The sequence below is a fragment of the Ctenopharyngodon idella genome, chromosome 16, assembly GCF_019924925.1.
Source record: "Ctenopharyngodon idella isolate HZGC_01 chromosome 16, HZGC01, whole genome shotgun sequence".
In the NCBI taxonomy this organism is placed as follows: domain Eukaryota; kingdom Metazoa; phylum Chordata; class Actinopteri; order Cypriniformes; family Xenocyprididae; genus Ctenopharyngodon; species Ctenopharyngodon idella.
This window is the reverse complement of record NC_067235.1, coordinates 34,263,435-34,283,997: the sequence shown is the minus strand read 5'-3', so window position 1 is coordinate 34,283,997 and position 20,563 is coordinate 34,263,435. Positions and strand designations below refer to the sequence as shown.

Sequence of the window (20,563 nt, the reverse complement as noted above, 5' to 3'; positions counted from 1 at the left end):
ATCAGTAGGCTCCACTGATCAGACCATCAGAAATATTGATTCTTGTTTTATGTCATATCATAACCCATTATATTCCAATTCTACATGTAGAGGGAAGTTTCACCGGCGGTCTGGGAATAATTGGTCCCTGGAGAGAGATCACATCAGACATCAGCCCCACCTCCCTCCCTCTCTCTCTCTCTCTCTGTCTCTCTCTGTCTCTCTCTCTCTCTCTGCCTCTCTCTCTCTCTCTCTCTCTCTCTCTCGAGCTCAACAGATGTAAGAAGCCTTGTCCTCTCTAACTGCTCAACTCAGATATGGGATACTTCAGGACACCAGTATTGATCATCTCCTGCTTATTATTTACATGTTGCAAAGCAGAGAAATTAAAAACCAGAGGTCTGCGCCATAAGGATGTTGACTACATGGAGAAAGTAAGACTTTTAAGTACTTATTGTATTATTTATGCCACAAATTAAGTTCATTATCGTTTGTGTATTTATGCAATGCATTTAAATCCAAAGGAAACTTTAATTGCTCACAGGTTGCACTCCGGAAACATAATTATGTTTCACTTAATTAAGATGTTTGTCCTAAAATTCCAGTCAGATGCTGATTTGTGTAAAGCTGAGCATAGCAGCTCAGATCACTCGTTCTTGGAATAATAATTTGACAAAAAAAAAGTTTGAGATCATACTGAGATCACTGACTTTTGTTTGCAAACTTTGTTTGCATAGTTTGAGATCTCTTCTCAACCTCTAGAGGAGAAATGTGAGATTTTCAAACCTCTGAGAAGCAGTAAGTCTCAATTTTCTCTCCATTCTCAAGGACAAATAATTGAGATATTAAAGAGATTTCATGCTTTGTCTTACGTATAGAGTCAATAACTCTTAACTTCAAGTCTTTAAATATAATGCATTATAAAGGTATTCATAATGTACGTAATAATCTTTTCATTAATAATTGTAACCAAAGTTAAAATGCCTTATAATATTCGCAGATTCCTTGTTACATCTGAAATTGGTTGTTTGTTGTGTGTTTTAATGCATTATACTTTCTAAAGGTGAGTTTGATTAATAGGTAATATAACTGTGGTTACAATTATTCATGAGATCATTAATAATTAATGCATTAAAATACTTTTATAATGCATTATATATAAAGGCTTTAAAGGGGGGGTTGATTATGAATTCACTTTTTTAACTTTAGTTAGTGTGTAATGTTGCTGTTTGAGCATAAACAACATCTGCAAAGTTACGACGCTCAAAGTTCAATGCAAAGGGAGATATTTTATTTTAAATAATTCGACTACAACAAATGGCTGGTAGGGACTACAACGAGCTTCTTCCTTGGTTAGTAACATCACTAATCCTAAAATTTACATAAACCCCACGCCTGAGAACACACAACAAAGGGGGTGTGGCCATGTTGGGCTGCTTTAGAGAAGAGGAAGAGTTGTTGTAGTAGAGTGTTGTTGACATGCCGTCATTTTACACCGGACTGCTTCACAAACGAGGATCAATTCAACGAAAAAAGATTAACATGACAGCACATGCTAGTGGATGAGTTAACTCCACAGCAACTACATAAATTTATCCACTAACCATTCAGAAACGTCTAAAAGTTGTAACTTCTTCCTGAGTCTCTCCATCAGTGTCGACTCCGGTTTGAACAATGTAAGGCTGAACACCGTTACTGACAATCCTCATTTTGGCTGCGTGAGATTCTCCAGCTTTGTTGTTGTTGAGCGACCGAAGCGCGAGCCGTTAAAGCTCTGCCCTCTTCTGGAAAGGGGGCCGGGAGCAGCAGCTCATTTGCATTTAAAGGGACACACACACAAAAAATGTGTTTTTGCTCACACCCAAATAGGGGTGAATTTGACAAGCTATAATAAATGATCTGTGGGGTATTTTGAGCTGAAACTTCACAGACACATTCTGGGACACCAGAGACTTATATTACATCTTGTGAAAAGGGGGTATAATAGGTCCCCTTTAAGTAAAGTCTTACCAGTTTATCTTTGCAGAAGATCTAGAAACCCTTGGCTTTATTGTGTGAAAGAGGTAATCAAATCTTCAGATACTTCTGTTTTAAGTGTATGAGTGACTATAAAATTGGCTACGCTGACTGATTCTGTCTCTTAAAGGAATCAATATTATAACTGATTTCCTGCAGACAGTGCAAGGTTTTCTTATTGACTAAAGCCTTTGCCAATAATGAACAATGCCAGATTCATTCTTGCAGATGCGAGAAGAATATGAGTCACAGGATGATCCTAAAAAGGATGTGACAAAGCCGTTTAAACTGTGTGAACTGCTTCTAAAGAGTGTGCAGGAAACTAGAATGACGTGTTAGAAACTCTCCGGTGAGAGACACAACACTTACTAAAATTAGTTTTCATCTATCAAAACAGGTTAGTCTGTTTAGCTATTAGCAATTGTTGCAGACCAACTGTTTCTGAAACATGAGATCCACCAATAGCAAACCACAACCATCCAATCAATACCCCACGGACAAAATCAAGCCCTGCCCTACATTTGTTCTTGTTTGAGAAGCCTTTTTACTTGCATATACGGCACAATAGAGAAGAAACGTCCATTTCATGCCAACTTGAAGTTTAGCTGCATATTTATTTATGCGTTTATACATTTTTTTAGTACTTAATTTGCATTAAAAATGCAAAATAAGATCACCAAAATGCTAATACCGCTAATGTGATGAGGTCAAAAGCAGCATATTATAGTTTGTCACTTGATTAAACCATTATTTTTTTCATATATTTTGTTGAATAGTATGCAGTACACTAGTATTCCATTCTGAACACTGTCTCTGTCTCTCGTCATCAAAGTCAATTGAATTTACAGCTGTTAGCTGTTAAAAATTCTTCGCCTCATTTCATCCCTTGATTGCTTCGAAATCTCCCGAGGTCCGATTCAAGACGAATTTGATATTCATCTTTTGCATAATTTTATTCAACAATCTTGCCAGTGGAACCATCTGCATTTTTATTAGTAAGTAACAAAGTTTAACTTTGAATAGTCCAGACAAAACTGGCAAGCCATGCGTGTCTGATATCCCAGATCTCCAGCTACAACAAGACATAACAAGACTCAGTGGATACAAAGTTATTCGTTCTACGAGGTGTTGAATCATGTTCTTCTTTTAAGACTGTGGAGATGTGATTGAACTCTTAAGGCCTGAAACATACTCTATCCAAGTATTTCGTGCTTTGTTGAGATGGAGTGCAATGTCTAACTACAATTCAAAACACGATGCCAGTATATATCCATTGCAGTTCTCATTGGTATAGCAGACATTAGCACATTAGAGCTTGACTCTAGCGCCCCCTGTTTGTAAACTCCTCAGTAATGCAAGGTCGCATAATAAAGAGGACCTTATTACGCTCTTTTATAAAGTCTTGATTTTGTTTTTGGGCTTTACTAGAATATTTTACATTGTTGCAGCTCCTCTCCACATGTCATACAAACAAGAAGATATGCTTCTAACCACAGGTCGAGAGCTGTCGTTCCAATCACACAATTTTCCAATGCTGTTTGCGAATGTTCAATGGAACTAAGGTTTCAGGAAACACTGACTCATTGAACTATGCTGATAACGATGGAACTTGCAACCATAGTTGGCTAACGATGCTTTTGGGAAACACAGCTCTGTTTAGTTCCTGTTTCTATGAAGCCCCTCCTTCTGAAAGCACAATGTGCTCTGATTGGTCGGCTGGATGTTAGTTATTATCACATATAAAACAATCGACTGCAAGCACAACTAGGCAATATGATTACAAAATCTTTAACACATTTTGAATAATATTTGAATAAAGGGTGAAGTCAATTTTCAATTTACAGTCACTGTTGTGTGTTATACACAATTTTAACTAATAAACAATTTGTTTTCACAAGGAGCTCAGGTTGCTAGCATGTTTTAGCACGTTGCTAACATGAATTAGCATGGTTGCTAGCATGTTTTAACACATTGCTAATGTGAATTAGCATACTAACATGTTTTAGCACATTGCTAGCATGAATGAACATTTTGCTAGCTTGTTTTGGCACAAATTAGATCACATGCTAACATGATCTATGATAGCATTAATTAGCATGTGCATGTTGCTAACATGTTTTAGCACATTGCTAGCATGACCCTAGCATGTTTTAGCACAGTACTCACATGAATTAGAATCATTATTATTATCACATTGCTAACGTGAATTAGCATGTCGTTAACATGTTTCAGCACATTGCTAGCATGAATTAGCATGTTGCTAGCATGTTTTATCACATTGCTAGCATGGTCCTAGCATGAATTAGCATATTGCTATCATTTCTTACCATATTGTTAGCATGAATTAGCATGTTGTTACCATGTTTTGTCACTAACTAGTTAACATGCTAACTTGATCCTATCATTAATTAGCATGTGCATGTTGCTAGCATGTTAAGCACATTGTTAGCATGACCCTAGCATGTTTTAGCACATTACTAACATGAATTATCATGTTGCTAGCATGAATTAGCACATTTGCTAGCATGAATTGGCATGTTTGCTAGCATGATTTATCACATTGCTACCATGGCCCTAACACGAATTAGCATATTGCTAGGATTTCTAGCACATTGTTAGCATTAATTGGCATGTTGTTAGCATGTTTTGACACAAATTAGCTAACGTGCTAAAATGTTAACATTTTTGTTGTTAACATGAATTAGCACATTGCTAACATGAATTAGCATGTTTGCTAGCATGATTTATCACATTGCATGGTCCTAGCATGAATTAACATGTTTGATAGCATGTTACAAATTAGCACAAATTAGCTAAAATGCTAACTTGATCCTATCATTAAATTAGCATGTTCATGTTGCTATCATGTTAAGCACATTGCTAGCATGACCCTAGCATGTTTTAACACATTATTAACATGAATTAGCATGTTGTTAACATGGATTAGCATGTTGTTAACTTTTTTATGTTGTTAACATGAATTAGCACATTGGTAGCATGAATTAGCATGTTTGCTAGCATGATTTATCACATTGCTAGCATGGTCCTAGCATGAATTAGCATATTACTAGCATGTTTTGGCAAAAAATTAACTAACATACTAACATTATCCTAGCATTAATTAGCATGGGCATTTTGCTACATTGCTAGCATGACCCTAGCATGTTTTAACACATTACTAACATGAAATAGCATGTTGCTACCATGAATTAGCATGTTGTTAACATTTTTTATGTTTTTAGCATTAATTAGCACATTGCTAGCATGAGCCTAGCATGGATTAGCATATTGTTAGCATTTTAGCACATTGCTAGCATGAATTAGCATTTTGCTAACATGTTTTAACATGATGCTAACATGAATTAGCATGCTTCTAACATGTTTTAGCACATTGCTGACATGAATTGTTAGTAATGCTTTATTTCAGCCTGTACGTTACAGGCTACGACAAATTAGTTAGGATGGTTTATCATAAACTGTAATCAGTGCAATAAAACAAATCAAGAGCTCTATTGATCATGGACTGGAAAAAAAGTCTTCCCTCCTGGATCAGAGCTACTCGATCACCAAAAAGTGTTTTATTGTAAATGATTGTATCAGCTAACCATTCCACTAGATTCATCATTGTAATGAAAAACAGGAGTGGTAATCCTTCTGAATTTGCTCGCGGTGGGTAGATTATATGGAGGGTGAATTTCTCATTCAGGCCAGTCGGGGAAGCATCACTAATGAAGCTGGCACGACCAGCCACCGAGGAAAATGATGTTCTGTGAGTTGGAAGGCTTTGTTTGCGGGACACTCAGGTGTGTTCTGTCAATAAAAAGCAGCGGAGCCAGACGCACTGAAGGCTTGAGCACGGCCACGGCACAGCAAGCTTATGAATATGAATACATTTCACTTCCTGGCTCGCCCGTGGCCTGTATCGGGAAGATTTATTACCTATTTAAGGGCCCTTATTTCCACAGCTCTCTGCTCGCAGGCATGCTGATTAGAAGCTGCATTACTCTTGCAGGAGAGACTCAGGTGACAGCGGAGCTGCTTAATGCTGAAGCCAGACCTCCTGCGCTCAGAGTCGCGTGTTGTTCATTGCTTCATATTCGACCCTGCCGCCGCCTTATTGAGATGTAAATGTTTGGTGTGTCACTGACTCGCTAATGCACGAACATTCGCACAAAACTCTAAACAGCCTATTATGCATGCGCTTTTTCTGCATGATCGGAGAGACCGCTGGTTGTTCCACCTGGCATTTTGGCTATAGGTTTCCCATCTATCAGTGGCAGTGGCATTAGTCTACAGCCCCTGAGCAACTGTTCATTAAAATGCCTTTTTTTTTTTTTTTGCTCACGTTGGCTCTGCAGCATTAATAAACTGTTTTTCAGTCCTGGTATAGAAGATCAAACGTTCCTTGCATAACATCATATCATATTTTGAGTGTTAGTGGCTAAAATACATATTTTACAGTTACTGTTATGTGTTATGTGTGGAAGCTTGTTTCTGCCATGAAATAAAAAATAAAAAAGGTAATTGCGACATTTTATCTCACAATTCTCACTTTTTTCTTGCAATTGCGAGTTTATATCTCACAATTCTGACTTTTTTTCGTAATATAAAGTCAGAATTGCGAGATATAAAGTCAGAATTGTGTGACCGCTTTACTCAAAGTGTGGAAATGTGTTGTAACACATTGACACACAAGTCGCTAACCTATTTTAACACATTGTTAACATTGTTTAGCAAGTTGCTAACATGTTTTAGCATGATTTACCATGGTGCTAGCATGTTTCTAGCGTGATTTAACGTTTTGCTAGCAGGTTTTAGCATGAATTAGCATGTGGCAAACATGAATTGGCACGTTGCTAGCGTGTTTTAGCACACTTGCTAACATGAATTAGCATGGTTGCTAGTATGTTTTAACACAAATTAACATGTTTGCTAACATAATCCTAGCATGAATTAGCATGTTGATAGCATGCTTTAGCACATTGCTAGCATGACCCTAACATCTTTTAACATATTGCTAACATGAATCAGTATGTTGTTAGCATGAATTGTTATGTTGCTAACATAAATTAACAAGTTGCTACCATGTTTTAACACATTGTTAACATGAATTAGCATGTTGATACCATGTTTTAACACATTGCTAGCATGAATTAACATGTTGTTAACATGAATTGGCATGTTGATAGCACATTTTTTTGCACACTGCTAACATGAACTAGCATGTTGATAACATGTTTTAACATGATGCTAGAATTAATTAGCATGTTGTTAACATGTTTTAACACATTGCTAGCATGAATTGGCATTTTGCTAGCATGTTTTACCACATTGTTAATATGAATTGGCATGTTGATACAATGTTTTTAGCACATTTGATAACATGAATCAACATGTTGTTAGCATGTTTTAACACAAATTAGTATGAATTAATATGTTTTGCTAATACATTTTAACATGAATTAGCATGTTTGCTAGCATGATCCTAGTACGAATTAGCATGTTGCTAACATGTTTTAACATGATGCTAGCATGAGTTAACATGTTGCTAACATGTTTTAGCACATTAACATGAATTGTCATGCTGATAGCAACTTTTAACACACTGCTAACATGAATTAGCATGTTGCTAGCATGTTATTAACATGTTACTAGCATGATCCTAGCATGTTTTATCATGTTGTTAGCATGATTTTAGGATGTTGTTAGCATGATCCTAGCATGTTTTATCATGTTGCTAACATGATCTTAGCATGTTGTTAGCAAGATCCTAGCATGTTTTAGGGCATTGCTAGCATGTTCTATCATGTTGCTAGCATGGTCATAGCTTGTTTTAGCACATTGCTAGCAAGTTTTAGCATTGTGCTAACATGAATTAGCACACTGCTAACATGTTCTAAGCTAGGTGCTAGGCTTTGCTAGTGATAGATACTTGGTGGATGAAGCTTAAAACGTTTTGACCCCCTTAATGAAAGTCTGTGGGACTTTTCGTAGTTTTGATCATCCATTTAACGAAAATCGTAAGTCTAATGAGTTAGAAAAGATTTGTCCTGCGTCTCAATCAGCTCCCTAGGTCGTGAATCAGTATATCGTTTAAATGAATGTGGCCGACCCCCTTATCAGTGCTCTGACTACTGAACTAGGGAGCTGATTGAGACGCACGCACAGTCTGAATGTCAGAGCTGAGTTTGGTGGTTGTAGCTCTAAAGCTTTAGGAGGAGATACTATTTAAATCTAGTCTCAGAAGAAGAAGCTTAAACACTAGATCAATATGTTGATCTTTGTCAAGCCAACTTAATGAGTTGAAATGTTTTTACAGTGTATAATTAATTCACAGTAAGTGGCTATCTTGTCTACTAAAACACTATCATGCATTAATAGTTGAACACTATTGTTGTAGCATCTAAATCAAGGCACGTTTGCCATACTGTGTGGGTGGCGATGCTGAATGCCCGTTTATCTGAGACACTGTGAACAACTGTAATCAAAGAAAGAAGCATATAATGAATCTCGGTAATAATGACCTGCCCTGAATGGACAGATGAGTCTTTATGCGGGCAGCTTTCTCTCCATGTCCTTTAGTAATATTGTGCAAAAGTGGCACAGCGGTGACTATTAGCCTTAGCATGGTATTTTCATCAGTAACCACAGACTCATTCCAGACGCATTACACCTACTCGAGTTGGATGAGATTGTTAATACCTTGTACAGGCAGTCCAAATATGCTGTTTAATATCACGCCTGCTGAATCCTGTCTGTTTCAGTATTCCAGCTGCCTCCAGGGTCCGGCAGGCCCCCCAGGAAGGGAAGGAAATCCAGGAGTGAACGGAATCCCAGGCACTCCGGGTGTTCCGGGCCGGGATGGTGCGAAAGGGCAGAAGGGTGATTGTGTGATGGAGAGGTTTGAAGAGCCGTGGAAGCCCAACTACAAGCAGTGCGCCTGGAACTCTCTCAACTACGGCATTGACCTGGGCAAAATCACAGTACGAGCTGATGATGAATGAAACGGTGCAGGAATACCATGATTCATGTCCAGAAGAGCAAGAAATGAGCTTTTATTTTAATATTTTCAGTTTTCATGTTAATTTGAGTTTGTCATTATAATTATTATTTGTGTTTAAATATTTCTATATAGCTTGAATTAATTTTTATTTAAGTAATTTTAGTACTTCAACTTATTATAGGTAACTAAAAATAAAAATAAATTGTTTAATGAAATAAACTTAACTGAATTAAAATAAAATTTAAAAACCTTATTTTATTTAATCTAGTTGCCAAAAGAACATCTCTCGTATTCATTTAGTTGAACTTGATGTACTAAAATAATTAAAACTAAAACTGAAATAAAAATTAAAAAAAAAATAGACATTTTAAAACAATACAAAAAATGATAAAAACACACAATTACTAAGTTTAATTAAAATTAAAGCATGAATTAGCATGTTGATAACATGTTTTAGCACATTGCTAGCATGAATTAGCATGTTTTGCTAACATGTTTAGCATGTTGTTAGCATAAATTAGCATGATTGCTAACATGATTTATCACATTGCTAGCATTATCCTAACATGAATTAGCATGTTGCTAATATGTTTTAACATGATGTTAGAATGAGTTAGCATGTTAACATGTTTTACCACATTGCTAACATGAATTAGCATGTTGCTAATTAATGTTTTACCACATTGTTAACATGAATTGGCATGTTGATACCATGTATTAACATGTTGTTAGCATGTCTTAACGTGTTGCTAGCATGCATTAGCATGTTTTGTTAAATTGGCATTTGTTGATACCATGTTTTAACACGTTGCTAACATGAATTAACATGTTGTTAGCATGTCTTAACGTGTTGCTAGCATGAATTAGCATGTTTTGTTAACATGTTTTAGCACATTGCTAGCATGAATTAGCATGTTGCTAGCATGTTTTACCGCATTGTTAACATGAATTGGCATTTGTTGATACCATGTTTTAACACGTTTGCTAACATGAATTAACATGTTGTTAGCATGTCTTAACGTGATTCTAGCATGAATTAGCATGTTTTGTTAACATGTTTTAACACATTGCTAGCATGAATTAGCATGTTTTGCTAGCATGTCTTAACGTGTTGCTAGCATGAATTAGCATGTTTTGTTAACATGTTTTAGCACATTGCTAGCATGAATTAGCATGTTTTGCTAGCATGTTTTAACATGTTGTTAACATGAATTGGAATTAGGGAACCAATTGCTACTTCAAATGCTATTTTTCAAGCTTGGAAAGTCTTAAAAAATCTCAAAATTGGAAGATTTGCTTAGTTCTAGAATATTTTACATGCTCTTTGTAAGTGCAAATTCTATAGAATGATTTTAGTAATCCTAATGTATGGGAAAGTCATAGAAAGGTGTGGAAACACCTTGGTAATCATTCAGTCCAGTGACAGTACTATAGTAGTAATCTTACAGCATCATCATACCGCGGTATCTTTTCTCCAGTATATACTGTTTAGAGCAGCTGTTCTTCATCCGCTCCTCCTGTGTTCCCCTCCTCAGGAGTGTACGTTCACTAAGCAGCGTGCGGACAGTGCTCTGCGTGTGCTGTTCAGCGGCTCGCTCAGGCTGAAGTGTAAGACGGCTTGTTGCCAGCGCTGGTACTTCACATTTAATGGGGCAGAATGTGCCGCTCCGCTGCCTGTAGAGTCCATCATTTACCTGGATCAGGGCAGTCCAGAGTTCAACTCCACCATCAACATACACAGAACCACATCAGGTCAGGGCCGAGAAACCGCTCGTTTGCATGTTTTGTGGCTCCAAACACTGCAAATGGATTAATTACAGCAGATAAGGTTATCTTGAAGTTTCTCATTTCCCCGCAGGGTGCAATAGAGCATGTCTGTTTGTCTAATAGTTTTTAAGTCCGAGATGGTCATCTGAGTATCAGAACAGAATAGTCGGACTAACACACCATCTGCTGGTTTCAGTTGAAGGTTTGTGTGAAGGAGTTCGGAGAGGCCTGGTGGATGTTGCTATCTGGGTGGGAACCTGTGGCGACTATCCCCATGGAGACGCTTCCACCGGATGGAATTCTGTTTCCCGGGTGATCATAGAAGAGCTTCCTCAGAGCAGCTGAGATCATCAGGAAACTCTTCCACCATCAACACACTTACTGCATCAAAAATTGTGATTTCTCACTTAGATAAATGCCTCTAATGTAATGCATTACCATTGAAAAGTTTGGGGTCAGTAAGAAATTTATATTTTTATTTAGCAAGGATGCATTAAAATGAAAATAAATGCTGTTCTTTTGCTGCAAAAGTAAGTTTTCTAGTCGAGCCTCATATTGAACAATTTAAGTCTGGACAGGTACTGTAAAAACTCTGAATACCTTTTATTGGATATTTTCTAAATGTCAATAAATGTTTTTTTTTAAACAATTCCTAACTTTGGGTACATGTTCTTTAAAGAGCGTTGGTTATTAACCTATGAGCATTACAAATTTTAAGGCCATGACTTGAGCTCATTAACACAAATGTCAGCAATGAGCCAGAAATGTCAGATTCTGTAAATCTGTGCGTTTGTGGTTTGAGGAATAAAGCCTGAGGTTTGGTTTGGCCATTGTGCAGGACACACAATACAACAAGGATGTAAACATGGAGTAGATGTACAAACATACACATAAAACACAGTTTCACCTTTAGGGCCGGGCAATATACACAAAACAATTATGTCTCTGCTTTTCAGCTTTCTGACACTAGTTCCAATACATATTTGCTCTGGAATGGCTTTATATTTTCCCTAATCAGAGGAACCATGATTTCATCCAAACATACTTTGTAGCCAATTCGATTCTAAATGTGATTTTTTATGTTTAATGTGGATTTTTAATAGGATTTATATAAAATACATGCTAATAAATAGCATAAATAAAAATTTACCTACATTACCATTCAAAAGTGTGGGGTCAGTAAGATTATTATTATTATTTTAAATAAATGAATACTTATAAGTCAGCAAGGGTGCATTAAATTGACATCTTAAAAAATAAATAGATTCTATTTCAAATAAATAAAATTCTATTTCAAATAAATGCTGAACTTTCTTATTCATTAATGAAATCTTAAACATAAAAATGTATCAGTTTCCACAACAAAGTTTTTTTTTTTTTTTAAATGACCTTATTTATTGTTGTTTTCAACAGTGATAAAAATAAGAAATATTGTTATTTTAAGTAACATTTTAACGTATAGAATGGCAAATGGCGTGATGAAAAAAGAATCGTTGAATCAGAGTTTTGAATTGATTCGTTGAAACAGACAGATAAACTGAGTCACAGAAATGAATTGTGAAATGATAAAGAGGCTACATATAAGAATAGGATATACGTCGAACGTCACGTGACCAAACCGGAAAACTGTTCTCATTGCATCCGCTTGTCAGAGAAAGTGTTAACAGCAGTATGAACTGACGGCATATCTATGGACTTTTAAGGTAATTAGCGAATCTGCCTAGTTCACATTGTTATAGGTGTTTTATTCTATTAAATATCTAAACGTTAGTGTGAAGAAGAAAAATTAAAAAAGCTTTTAAATATCAATCTGCATATGTGGGGGACATCAGTTATGCTCATCTTTGACCGCTCCTTTTAAGTTATCTTGAATAAAACAGCTAATTTTTCATGAAGCGCATACAAGACCTAAACCGGAGCGATCTAATCTGTTTACAGAAAACGAAAGTTAGATTGCGCATAGCCCCTATTTGTATGTATTAATTGCTTATTGTATTGCCAATGTGTGAACAGTTTGTAACGAAAATTAAAAAAAAAAAAAAAAAAAAAAAAAAAAAAAAGAGAGACCTTCCCCGACTTCCTAAGTTGTCTATATGAAAGCCTGTAGACTGATTTTTATGTGCAGGATGCGGTCCGGTTTTGCCGGGAAAATTCAAACGATGTGACGGTTACGCGCGCTCCCGAGAGCCTCTCTTAGGTTCAAAGCACACGAATGCTTAGTCAGGATAATGCCGAAAGAGCCGCTCTGTACTGTAACAAAAGCTTTATAGAAAGAAGGTGCACTCGGTGTATTATTATGAATGGGATAAAGTATAACGCACAATATGGCGGAATAAGTCCCGCCTTTTAAATAAGAGCCAATCACCAATTGGTAAAGTCATCGTGTCACTGCAGTGGGCGTTAGAAGATCCGGTTCCTCATCTGTTGACATGTTGAATCGCTTTCTCACCGCTGTCATTTTTGTTGTTTATTTTGTTATTGAGAGGAAAGCACATATTTACATCTAAACATCGCTCTCAGCAGTTCCTTAAAAGTATAATCGCTGCAAAGGTATTTCCAACTTCTTTTTACTTCTAAGCAAAGGACGAAAAAGAACTTCGCTGTTAGTATATCGTTCCATTTAATCACGTGTAGTCTCTTGAACGTTACGTCTGCAAGTCGCTGGCTGCAGTTCACTTAACGGCCACCGGTGTCGCTAATAGCCCCTTTAAAATCATTGTGATTATGTTGTTTAATTTTATATTGCCAGCAAATTCTTTACAAATATGTCATGGATATTTCACACATTGCCCAGCCCTATAGTAGTTACCACAATTCATCATTATCTCCTCATTAAAAGTGTAAACCTTGTTTTGATTTTTACACTTTTTAATTAGATAAAACAAACAGCCTTTAAGAGAATATAACTTACATCCATTTAAAAAAAAGAAAAGAAAAAAAAGTCACATAATCAATCCCTCATGTCCATATTCACCAGTAGTTTCAGCAGTTTCTGAAGCAGTGACGACACAAATTACACTTTGAACTCCGTGACATCATGCAGTTCAGTTTTCCAGTTGTTTTATTTCTCTCTATTCACAATTATGACTCGTCCGTAGCTGCGAAACACTGTCGCTGACGGGACGACCCATCCCAGGTCCGGCTCTGCTCCATGGCAGACGGTTTGGTCGCAGTCGCACCTGTTCTCAGTTCACTGGTGCCGGTCCAGGAGGAAGCGGGACACATTCTCATAGACCACAAATGTTATGCAGCAGGCCGGAGTGACGCGGATCAGGTTGGGCACCATGCCTTTGTAGAACCCCAACAGGCCCTCGTTTCTGAGCAAACACAAACATTATTACAGGACGATTACATTCTGCCAGAAAATAGATGAATGTTTCTTCAGCAGCAAATATAAAGAATGATTTCTGAAGGATCATGTGACACTGAAGACTGGAGTAATGATGCTGAAAATTCAGCAGGAAAATTCACAGGAATAAATTACACTACTATATATATTCACATAGAAAACAGATGTTTTAAATTGTAAAAGTATTTCAGAATTTTTACTGTATTTCTGATCAAATAAAAACACCCTTGTTGAGCAGAAGAGACTTCTTTCAAAGAAATAAAAACGAGTGCATGTGAATCCCAGGCTTACCTCCATGTTCTCCGGATGACATCCACCAATCCATCATACGTGTTGTGCTGATCCTGCAGACGGGCTCGGATCACCTGATATGGGTATGTCGTAGCCACTGCGAATATTTTGGACAAAGCTGCCATAGTAATGTATTCTAATGGATTCTGGAGAGAAAATAGAGTGCGAGTTACTACAAACCCCATTAATGCACTGATAAATGTGGCTGGTTAGCATAATACCACTTAAAGGGGACCTATTATGCCCTTTCTCAAAGTCTTGATGTTTTTGGGCTCTACTAGAACAGGTTTTCATGCTTGAATGTTGATTATTTTCCTCATATTCTCCATTGTTCAGCTCCTCTCTTCCCAGTCTGTCAGTATCACTCTGTTTAGTTCCTGTCTCTATGAAGCCCCTCCTTCTGAAAAGCACCGTGTGCTCTGATTGGTCGGCTGGAGCAGTGTGTTGTGATTGGTGTTTGGGAAATGTCCCGCCCCTTACCATAACCGGCAGTTTCAACACACTACTAACCAACTCGACCAGGCCCCGCCCCTTTATTCTGCATATGAATTATTTAAATGTTCGTTCCCGGACTACAAGACTACAATGAGAATTCAGTCCCCGTTGGAGGGACTTTGTGAACTTTCCAGAGCTTTTTCATGCTTAAACAGCAACATTACACACTAAAGAAAGATGAACATGGTAAAAAGCACAATAGGTGCAATTTAAAATTAAACATGCAACGTAATAAGGTCATGTGACAACAATGTAGCTACAGTTTGAAATGTTTATTGCTGTATAATGAGATTTCTATTGTGTGCATTGCATATACTAACCAGTTTAGCATCTGATTGCATCTTTCTGTATTTGTTATATTCTCTCTTCAGCTCTTCGTACGCCATGAACTGCAGTGCACCATGGGAGGTTCCAAACAAACCCGGAACAAACCCCTAGGGATCACAACCGTTAACTCAGCTAGATGAAACAAACAAACAAACCCCACAGCATGCAACTGAAGCACAATCACAAAAATTCCCATGCATGCTTCTAATTTCCTTATGCAAGTGCTCCTCCTAGTGGCACAGTGTGGAATCTCATGCTTGAACTATTTCCTGTTAAAGGAAACAATCCACCCACCAGCTGCACAAAACAAGCATTCATTATCCTGCATGCTGCCATAGAAACCCTTTCAAAAGAGCCGTACCCGATAGAGTCCCGCGATCCCTTCGTGCCGGTAGATTTTCACCAGCGCATCCATCATGCCCCTGTACTGCTTCCCAGACGGATCGGCGCTGTACTGCAGAACGAGGCGGGTTTTGGTGACCCAGATTGGATTGGTCAGGCAAAGCGTCATCGCCCCTAACAGTGACACAGAATATAAAGTAAATGAACGGCAGCTGTTGTAAAACCAAGATCCACATGAAAAGAGTCATTACTGGCTCACGGCGAGTCGTTTAAATGAAGGATGTGCCTAATTCAATTAGAGAAACCCGTGACACACACTCTTGAACATGAGCTCTTTGCTTGAAGTTTAGATTATATACCGACCGTCCCCCGGATCAATTTGCATCGCGTTTAATGTCACAAAAAGCTTTTTATGATATTAATGAACAAATCGTGACTTAGTCGGTGGTCATTTAATCTAAGATGTGGCAAGGACTGCTGGTCTAGTGATAGATTGCTCTGCTAATCACATGGCTATAAAAATAAGGGCTCGTTTAATTTCAGCAACTCTGAGAACATTTAATTTGGTGTCATTAAACTGTATTTGTATTACTGTACTATATTGGAGATATTTTTGCCCCCGACATATATATATGAACAATTATATTTTTACTAACATTAACAAAGATTAAAAAAGGTTTTAAAAATATTGCAAATGCATTTATTAATGTTAACAAATAAGACATTATTATAAAGTTTTACTGGGAATTTTGTAAATGCATAAGCAACAACAGAAGTGTGATTTTCTTTTTTTGATAATTATTTAATCTCTTGAATTTTGATTACATTTTCATGCTCTCTGTACTTTAGAACAGACATGCAACCCATTTTTACACGAGAGCAGACGTCTTTCAGACTTAAAGACTTTCAACCAATCAATATCTGAGCTCTGCCTCATTCGTTATGCTCCAGTTTATCTGTCCAGACTGATTAGAAAGGCATGTGCTGAAATTCATTTTGTCAGCATCTTTATCATTTTGACTGATGGGAGAAAATCAATGAGCAATACAGGAAAACAAAGGGAATACTTGAGTACTTGCTCTTCGTCTTTTAAGTGAAGTTGAGATATTGTGTTAGTGAAAACTAACTGAGAATTTATTTGAGCTAGTTTTAGTTTTCAATTCAATATATATATGTATATGTAAAGTGTTACCATTTAAGCACATATATTGATAATATTTCTTTCTTGTGGTTTTGGGATGAGAATGACACTGTGATGTTCATGTGTGTCAGTCACTGACCTGCTCCGGCGGCGGACAGCAGGTGTTCAGCAGCGCTCAGCTCCGTCTGTCGGCCCTCTTTGGTGTACGCTTTGATTGCATTGTAACTATGAATAAAAAAAAAGTTATTTTACGTGAGATATGTATATTGATTTATCTTGGTAGGCAGAATAAATAACTCTGAACTGTTAAATTATTGAAAAGTACGCAAAAATATATACCAGACCACCAGGGTTATTATAATGAACTAAATCTAAAAAAATAAAACAAAAAAACTCTCACTTGAAATAAAATACATTTTAACTAAAATAATAATTAAAGTGTAAAAAAAAAAAAAAAAAAAAAATTAACTAATAAAAAAAAAACCAAATTCAAAATATTGATAAAAATATAATAGTATCTCAGTGATGTTACCAATCAATTTATGTACCAATTTATTTGATTTACTCAACATCATCATACATTTAAAGAGGTCATGACATGGATTTTTATTATTATTATTTTAATATATTCCTTGAGGTTCACTTATAATGTTAATAATTTTTTTGCACAAAAAAACAAACATATATGCGTAAAAACAATTATTTTTAACCTTCATTCTGAGCCTCTGTCTGAAATGATCCGTTTTTAAGGCGTGGCTCCTTTAAGGCTTATCAGGAAACGCCCACTGTTCTGATTGGCTAATGTCATTGCATAGGAAACAGTATCATTGGCCTCTCAGTATTGCACATAAGTGTTTTAAAAACATTATCCATATCAAACCGTCATTTACAGTTACAGTGGGCGGGGCCTATGGTGCGATGATGTATAACTATTTGTCAATGTTGTGCTGTGGAGGCGGGCATATGCAAATGTATTTGCCCGTGTGATGTCACAGATCTCGCAATATCAAAACAAGCTGTTTTTGGAGCTTGATTAAATAAATGCTTCATTTATAATGAGGAGGACGTTTTAAGCTATGACACTTCCAGGATGTTTTAATGAAACAAAGACCTCTTATAAGTCAAAAGATGAAGGTAAATTTGATTTCTAATGTCATGACCCCTTTAAATTGATTTGGAAATACCCTACTTAATATTACTTTTTTCGTTAAAAATTGCCACAACAATGTTTTAAAATACACACAAGATAAATACATACATGCAAGATAAATGCATAATAAACACATACAAGAAAAAGTAGAGCCCCCATGATGCTCCAGCACCCCAGATATTGGGGGTGACGCCTTGATAAAGGCCCCGGAGACCCTCCTGGTGCCAGATGCTCTTCATGCAGTGCAGAATGCCGTTGTATTTCGGTCTCACGTCCAGCCCATCACTCACTGCAATACAGGAAAGAGTGAAACGCTTGAGCGGAAAGCAGCCAGTTCATGTCCAATTTCCGACTAGGAAACTCATATTTTTGAAGCACATGAAGGCAGAATTACTCACACCACACATTTTAGCACTGCATGCTGGGATAGAGCAAAATTGATCACTATATTGAGTAAAACCAAAGACTACAGAATAACACAAGACGCGTCACTCTTATTGCTTTGAATGGGAAAAAGTGCAACGCACAATATGGCGGAATAAGTCCCGCCTTCTAAATAGGAGCCAATCGCCCATTGGTAAAGTCATCGCGTCACTGCAGCGGCAGTTAGACGCTCCGGTTCCTATAGAAACAGTCAGACGCGCGCCTCCGAAGTGAGACAAGAGAGACGCGCATTTACGACTGCGCATGCGCATTAGCTTGAAAATTTATGAGGCAGTTGATGTCAGATTTCATTGGTGATTTCAAGTATGAAATTTAATCGAAAGCTTGGCAAACAGCTTTGGAGAATTTGATGTTTCCCCATTCAAAGAGATTTTTTAAAGATGGCCGCCGAGTGAAATGACTTGTCCTAAAAGGACTTTTGTAAAATTAACTGATTTATTAAAGCTGCAGTCTGTAACTTTTGGCGCTCTCGCGGGTAATAAACAGAATTGAATGTGTCTTGAGGAAGAACACTGCAGCCGGAGCTACTTCTCTCTGTTTATGTCTATGAGGAGTCACGCAGGTACTGTGGTACGACCCGAACCAGTCTAAAATAGTCCGAATATAAACACTTATTACAGGTGTACCTTAGTGATTCAGGATAAGACAAAAACACGGTTTGGAAAACGGATTCATGATGTACTCGCTAATTATATAATTTTTGTACATTTTGAACACACAAAAAAGTTACGGATAGCAGCTTTAAATAATGTTAACATATGGACCTGTTTTAATAAAATAAAAAGTTAATTACATACTGGTTTTGGTTTTGAAAACATACCTGCAAACCTAATTTTGACCAGATCCAGGGGATGCAGCACTAGTGTGGACGCCACCCCTCCACTGAGCCCTGCTATTAGATTCTCGATCTTCACGTGGCTGAAGAGCCTCTGCAGGGAGAGGGTCAGCGGGACAGGGGAGCCCGGGCTGGGACTGGGGCTCATGACCGCTCCCGTGCTGTGGTTCAACACACAAAATCACCCACTTTAACTTCAACATATTACTCAATCGTTTTATACCAGTTCTACTATGAAAGAACTTTGTGGGGTTTGCTATCACAGCTGGCAAAAGCCAAAGTTTCAGTAAAAATAAACGATGTCCATGACCTTACCGGTAAATGTCAGATCATGTACAGTGACAGCAGCGATGATTTGGAAACATGCTGAAACTGGAACATGGCGCTTCACACAACACAAACTGCGCATGCGCAACATTGAATGTCAAAACAAGAGTCTTTGACGGGAACGTACTGTAGCGGAAATAAGAAAATTATATATATATATATATATGTGTGTGTGTAATAGCAGCTGACAGTATAGTAATTATTTATGTACCATATTTTGTGTATTATTTTTCTTTTTTTTTTTTTTCCTTATAATAATAATATTTTTTCCTTTAATGTTGTTGTCCTCTGAGTTACATTAGGAGCCATTAATTTTAAAATATATTGTGAATAGAAGATTTATTATTTTTATACGAGATTTTATAGGAGATTTTATTTATTTTATAGACTCATCATTTAAGTCCGAATTTTAAATTCTCTCCATTTAAAGCTAAATACAGTTACGCAAAGCATCGAATTTACATGTCTTAATAAATAATGATATAATAAATGCATGTATAATTACTTTATTCTATCAGTAAAACAAGCCACATAATTTTATTGATAGTCTTTTTTACTTTTGTGAACTTCTGTAACACTTCGCTATAAAGACTAACTGACATTGTTTTGGTGACGTTTAAAAGACATTTAGTCTAGTCTATCTTTTTATATTATTTACATGTGATATAATACAAAAAAAATAACTAAAAGTATGATAACCTTTAAAATACCAAATAGTAAAAAGTACTTTCATATTATTATACTACAAATAACAAAATATAATAAATTATAATAAATATTTAATGATTGAATGCTTGTAGTACAAGTATGTAGGTCATAAGGGAAAAAAATATTATTTTATTTTTCCTAAATCTCTCTCTCTCTCTCTCTCTCTCTCTCTCTCTCTCTCTCTCTCTCTCTCTCTCTCTCTCTCTGTCTGATCTGCCTCTGGGAGGTGTGCGTGCGCACTTAATATCGCGAGATTTATTGATTTGCCTGGCTATTCACCAAAGTTGAGGTACGTACTTTGTGTAATCATTCTCCATTCATATGAACGGTCTCTACGCCGTTGGCGTAGCAGAGTTTTGCGGAAGTGGTAACAAGGGGAATGTAGGGCT

At 36.9% G+C, this 20,563-nt stretch overlaps 2 protein-coding genes across 2 annotated transcripts; one reads left to right on the top strand and one right to left on the bottom strand.

The window, feature by feature from the left end:
* Positions 1-184: 184 nt before the first annotated feature.
* Positions 185-12,825, top strand: cthrc1b (collagen triple helix repeat containing 1b). The gene is made up of 4 exons (XM_051864926.1): positions 185-413; positions 8,760-8,978; positions 10,534-10,750; positions 10,962-12,825. Exons 1-4 carry the CDS (start codon positions 297-299, stop codon positions 11,108-11,110), a joined length of 702 nt encoding a protein of 233 aa, XP_051720886.1. The 5' UTR covers positions 185-296; the 3' UTR covers positions 11,111-12,825.
* A 787-nt stretch (positions 12,826-13,612) lies between these two features.
* Positions 13,613-19,607, bottom strand: slc25a32b (solute carrier family 25 member 32b). The gene is made up of 8 exons (XM_051864925.1): positions 19,455-19,607; positions 19,125-19,300; positions 17,999-18,149; positions 16,850-16,935; positions 15,589-15,743; positions 15,221-15,334; positions 14,406-14,551; positions 13,613-14,082 (listed from the first exon to the last, which is right to left on the bottom strand). The coding sequence occupies exons 2-8, from the start codon at positions 19,285-19,287 to the stop codon at positions 13,956-13,958; spliced, it is 942 nt and encodes a 313-aa protein (XP_051720885.1). The 5' UTR covers positions 19,288-19,300; positions 19,455-19,607; the 3' UTR covers positions 13,613-13,955.
* Between the last annotated feature and the right edge of the window lie 956 nt (positions 19,608-20,563).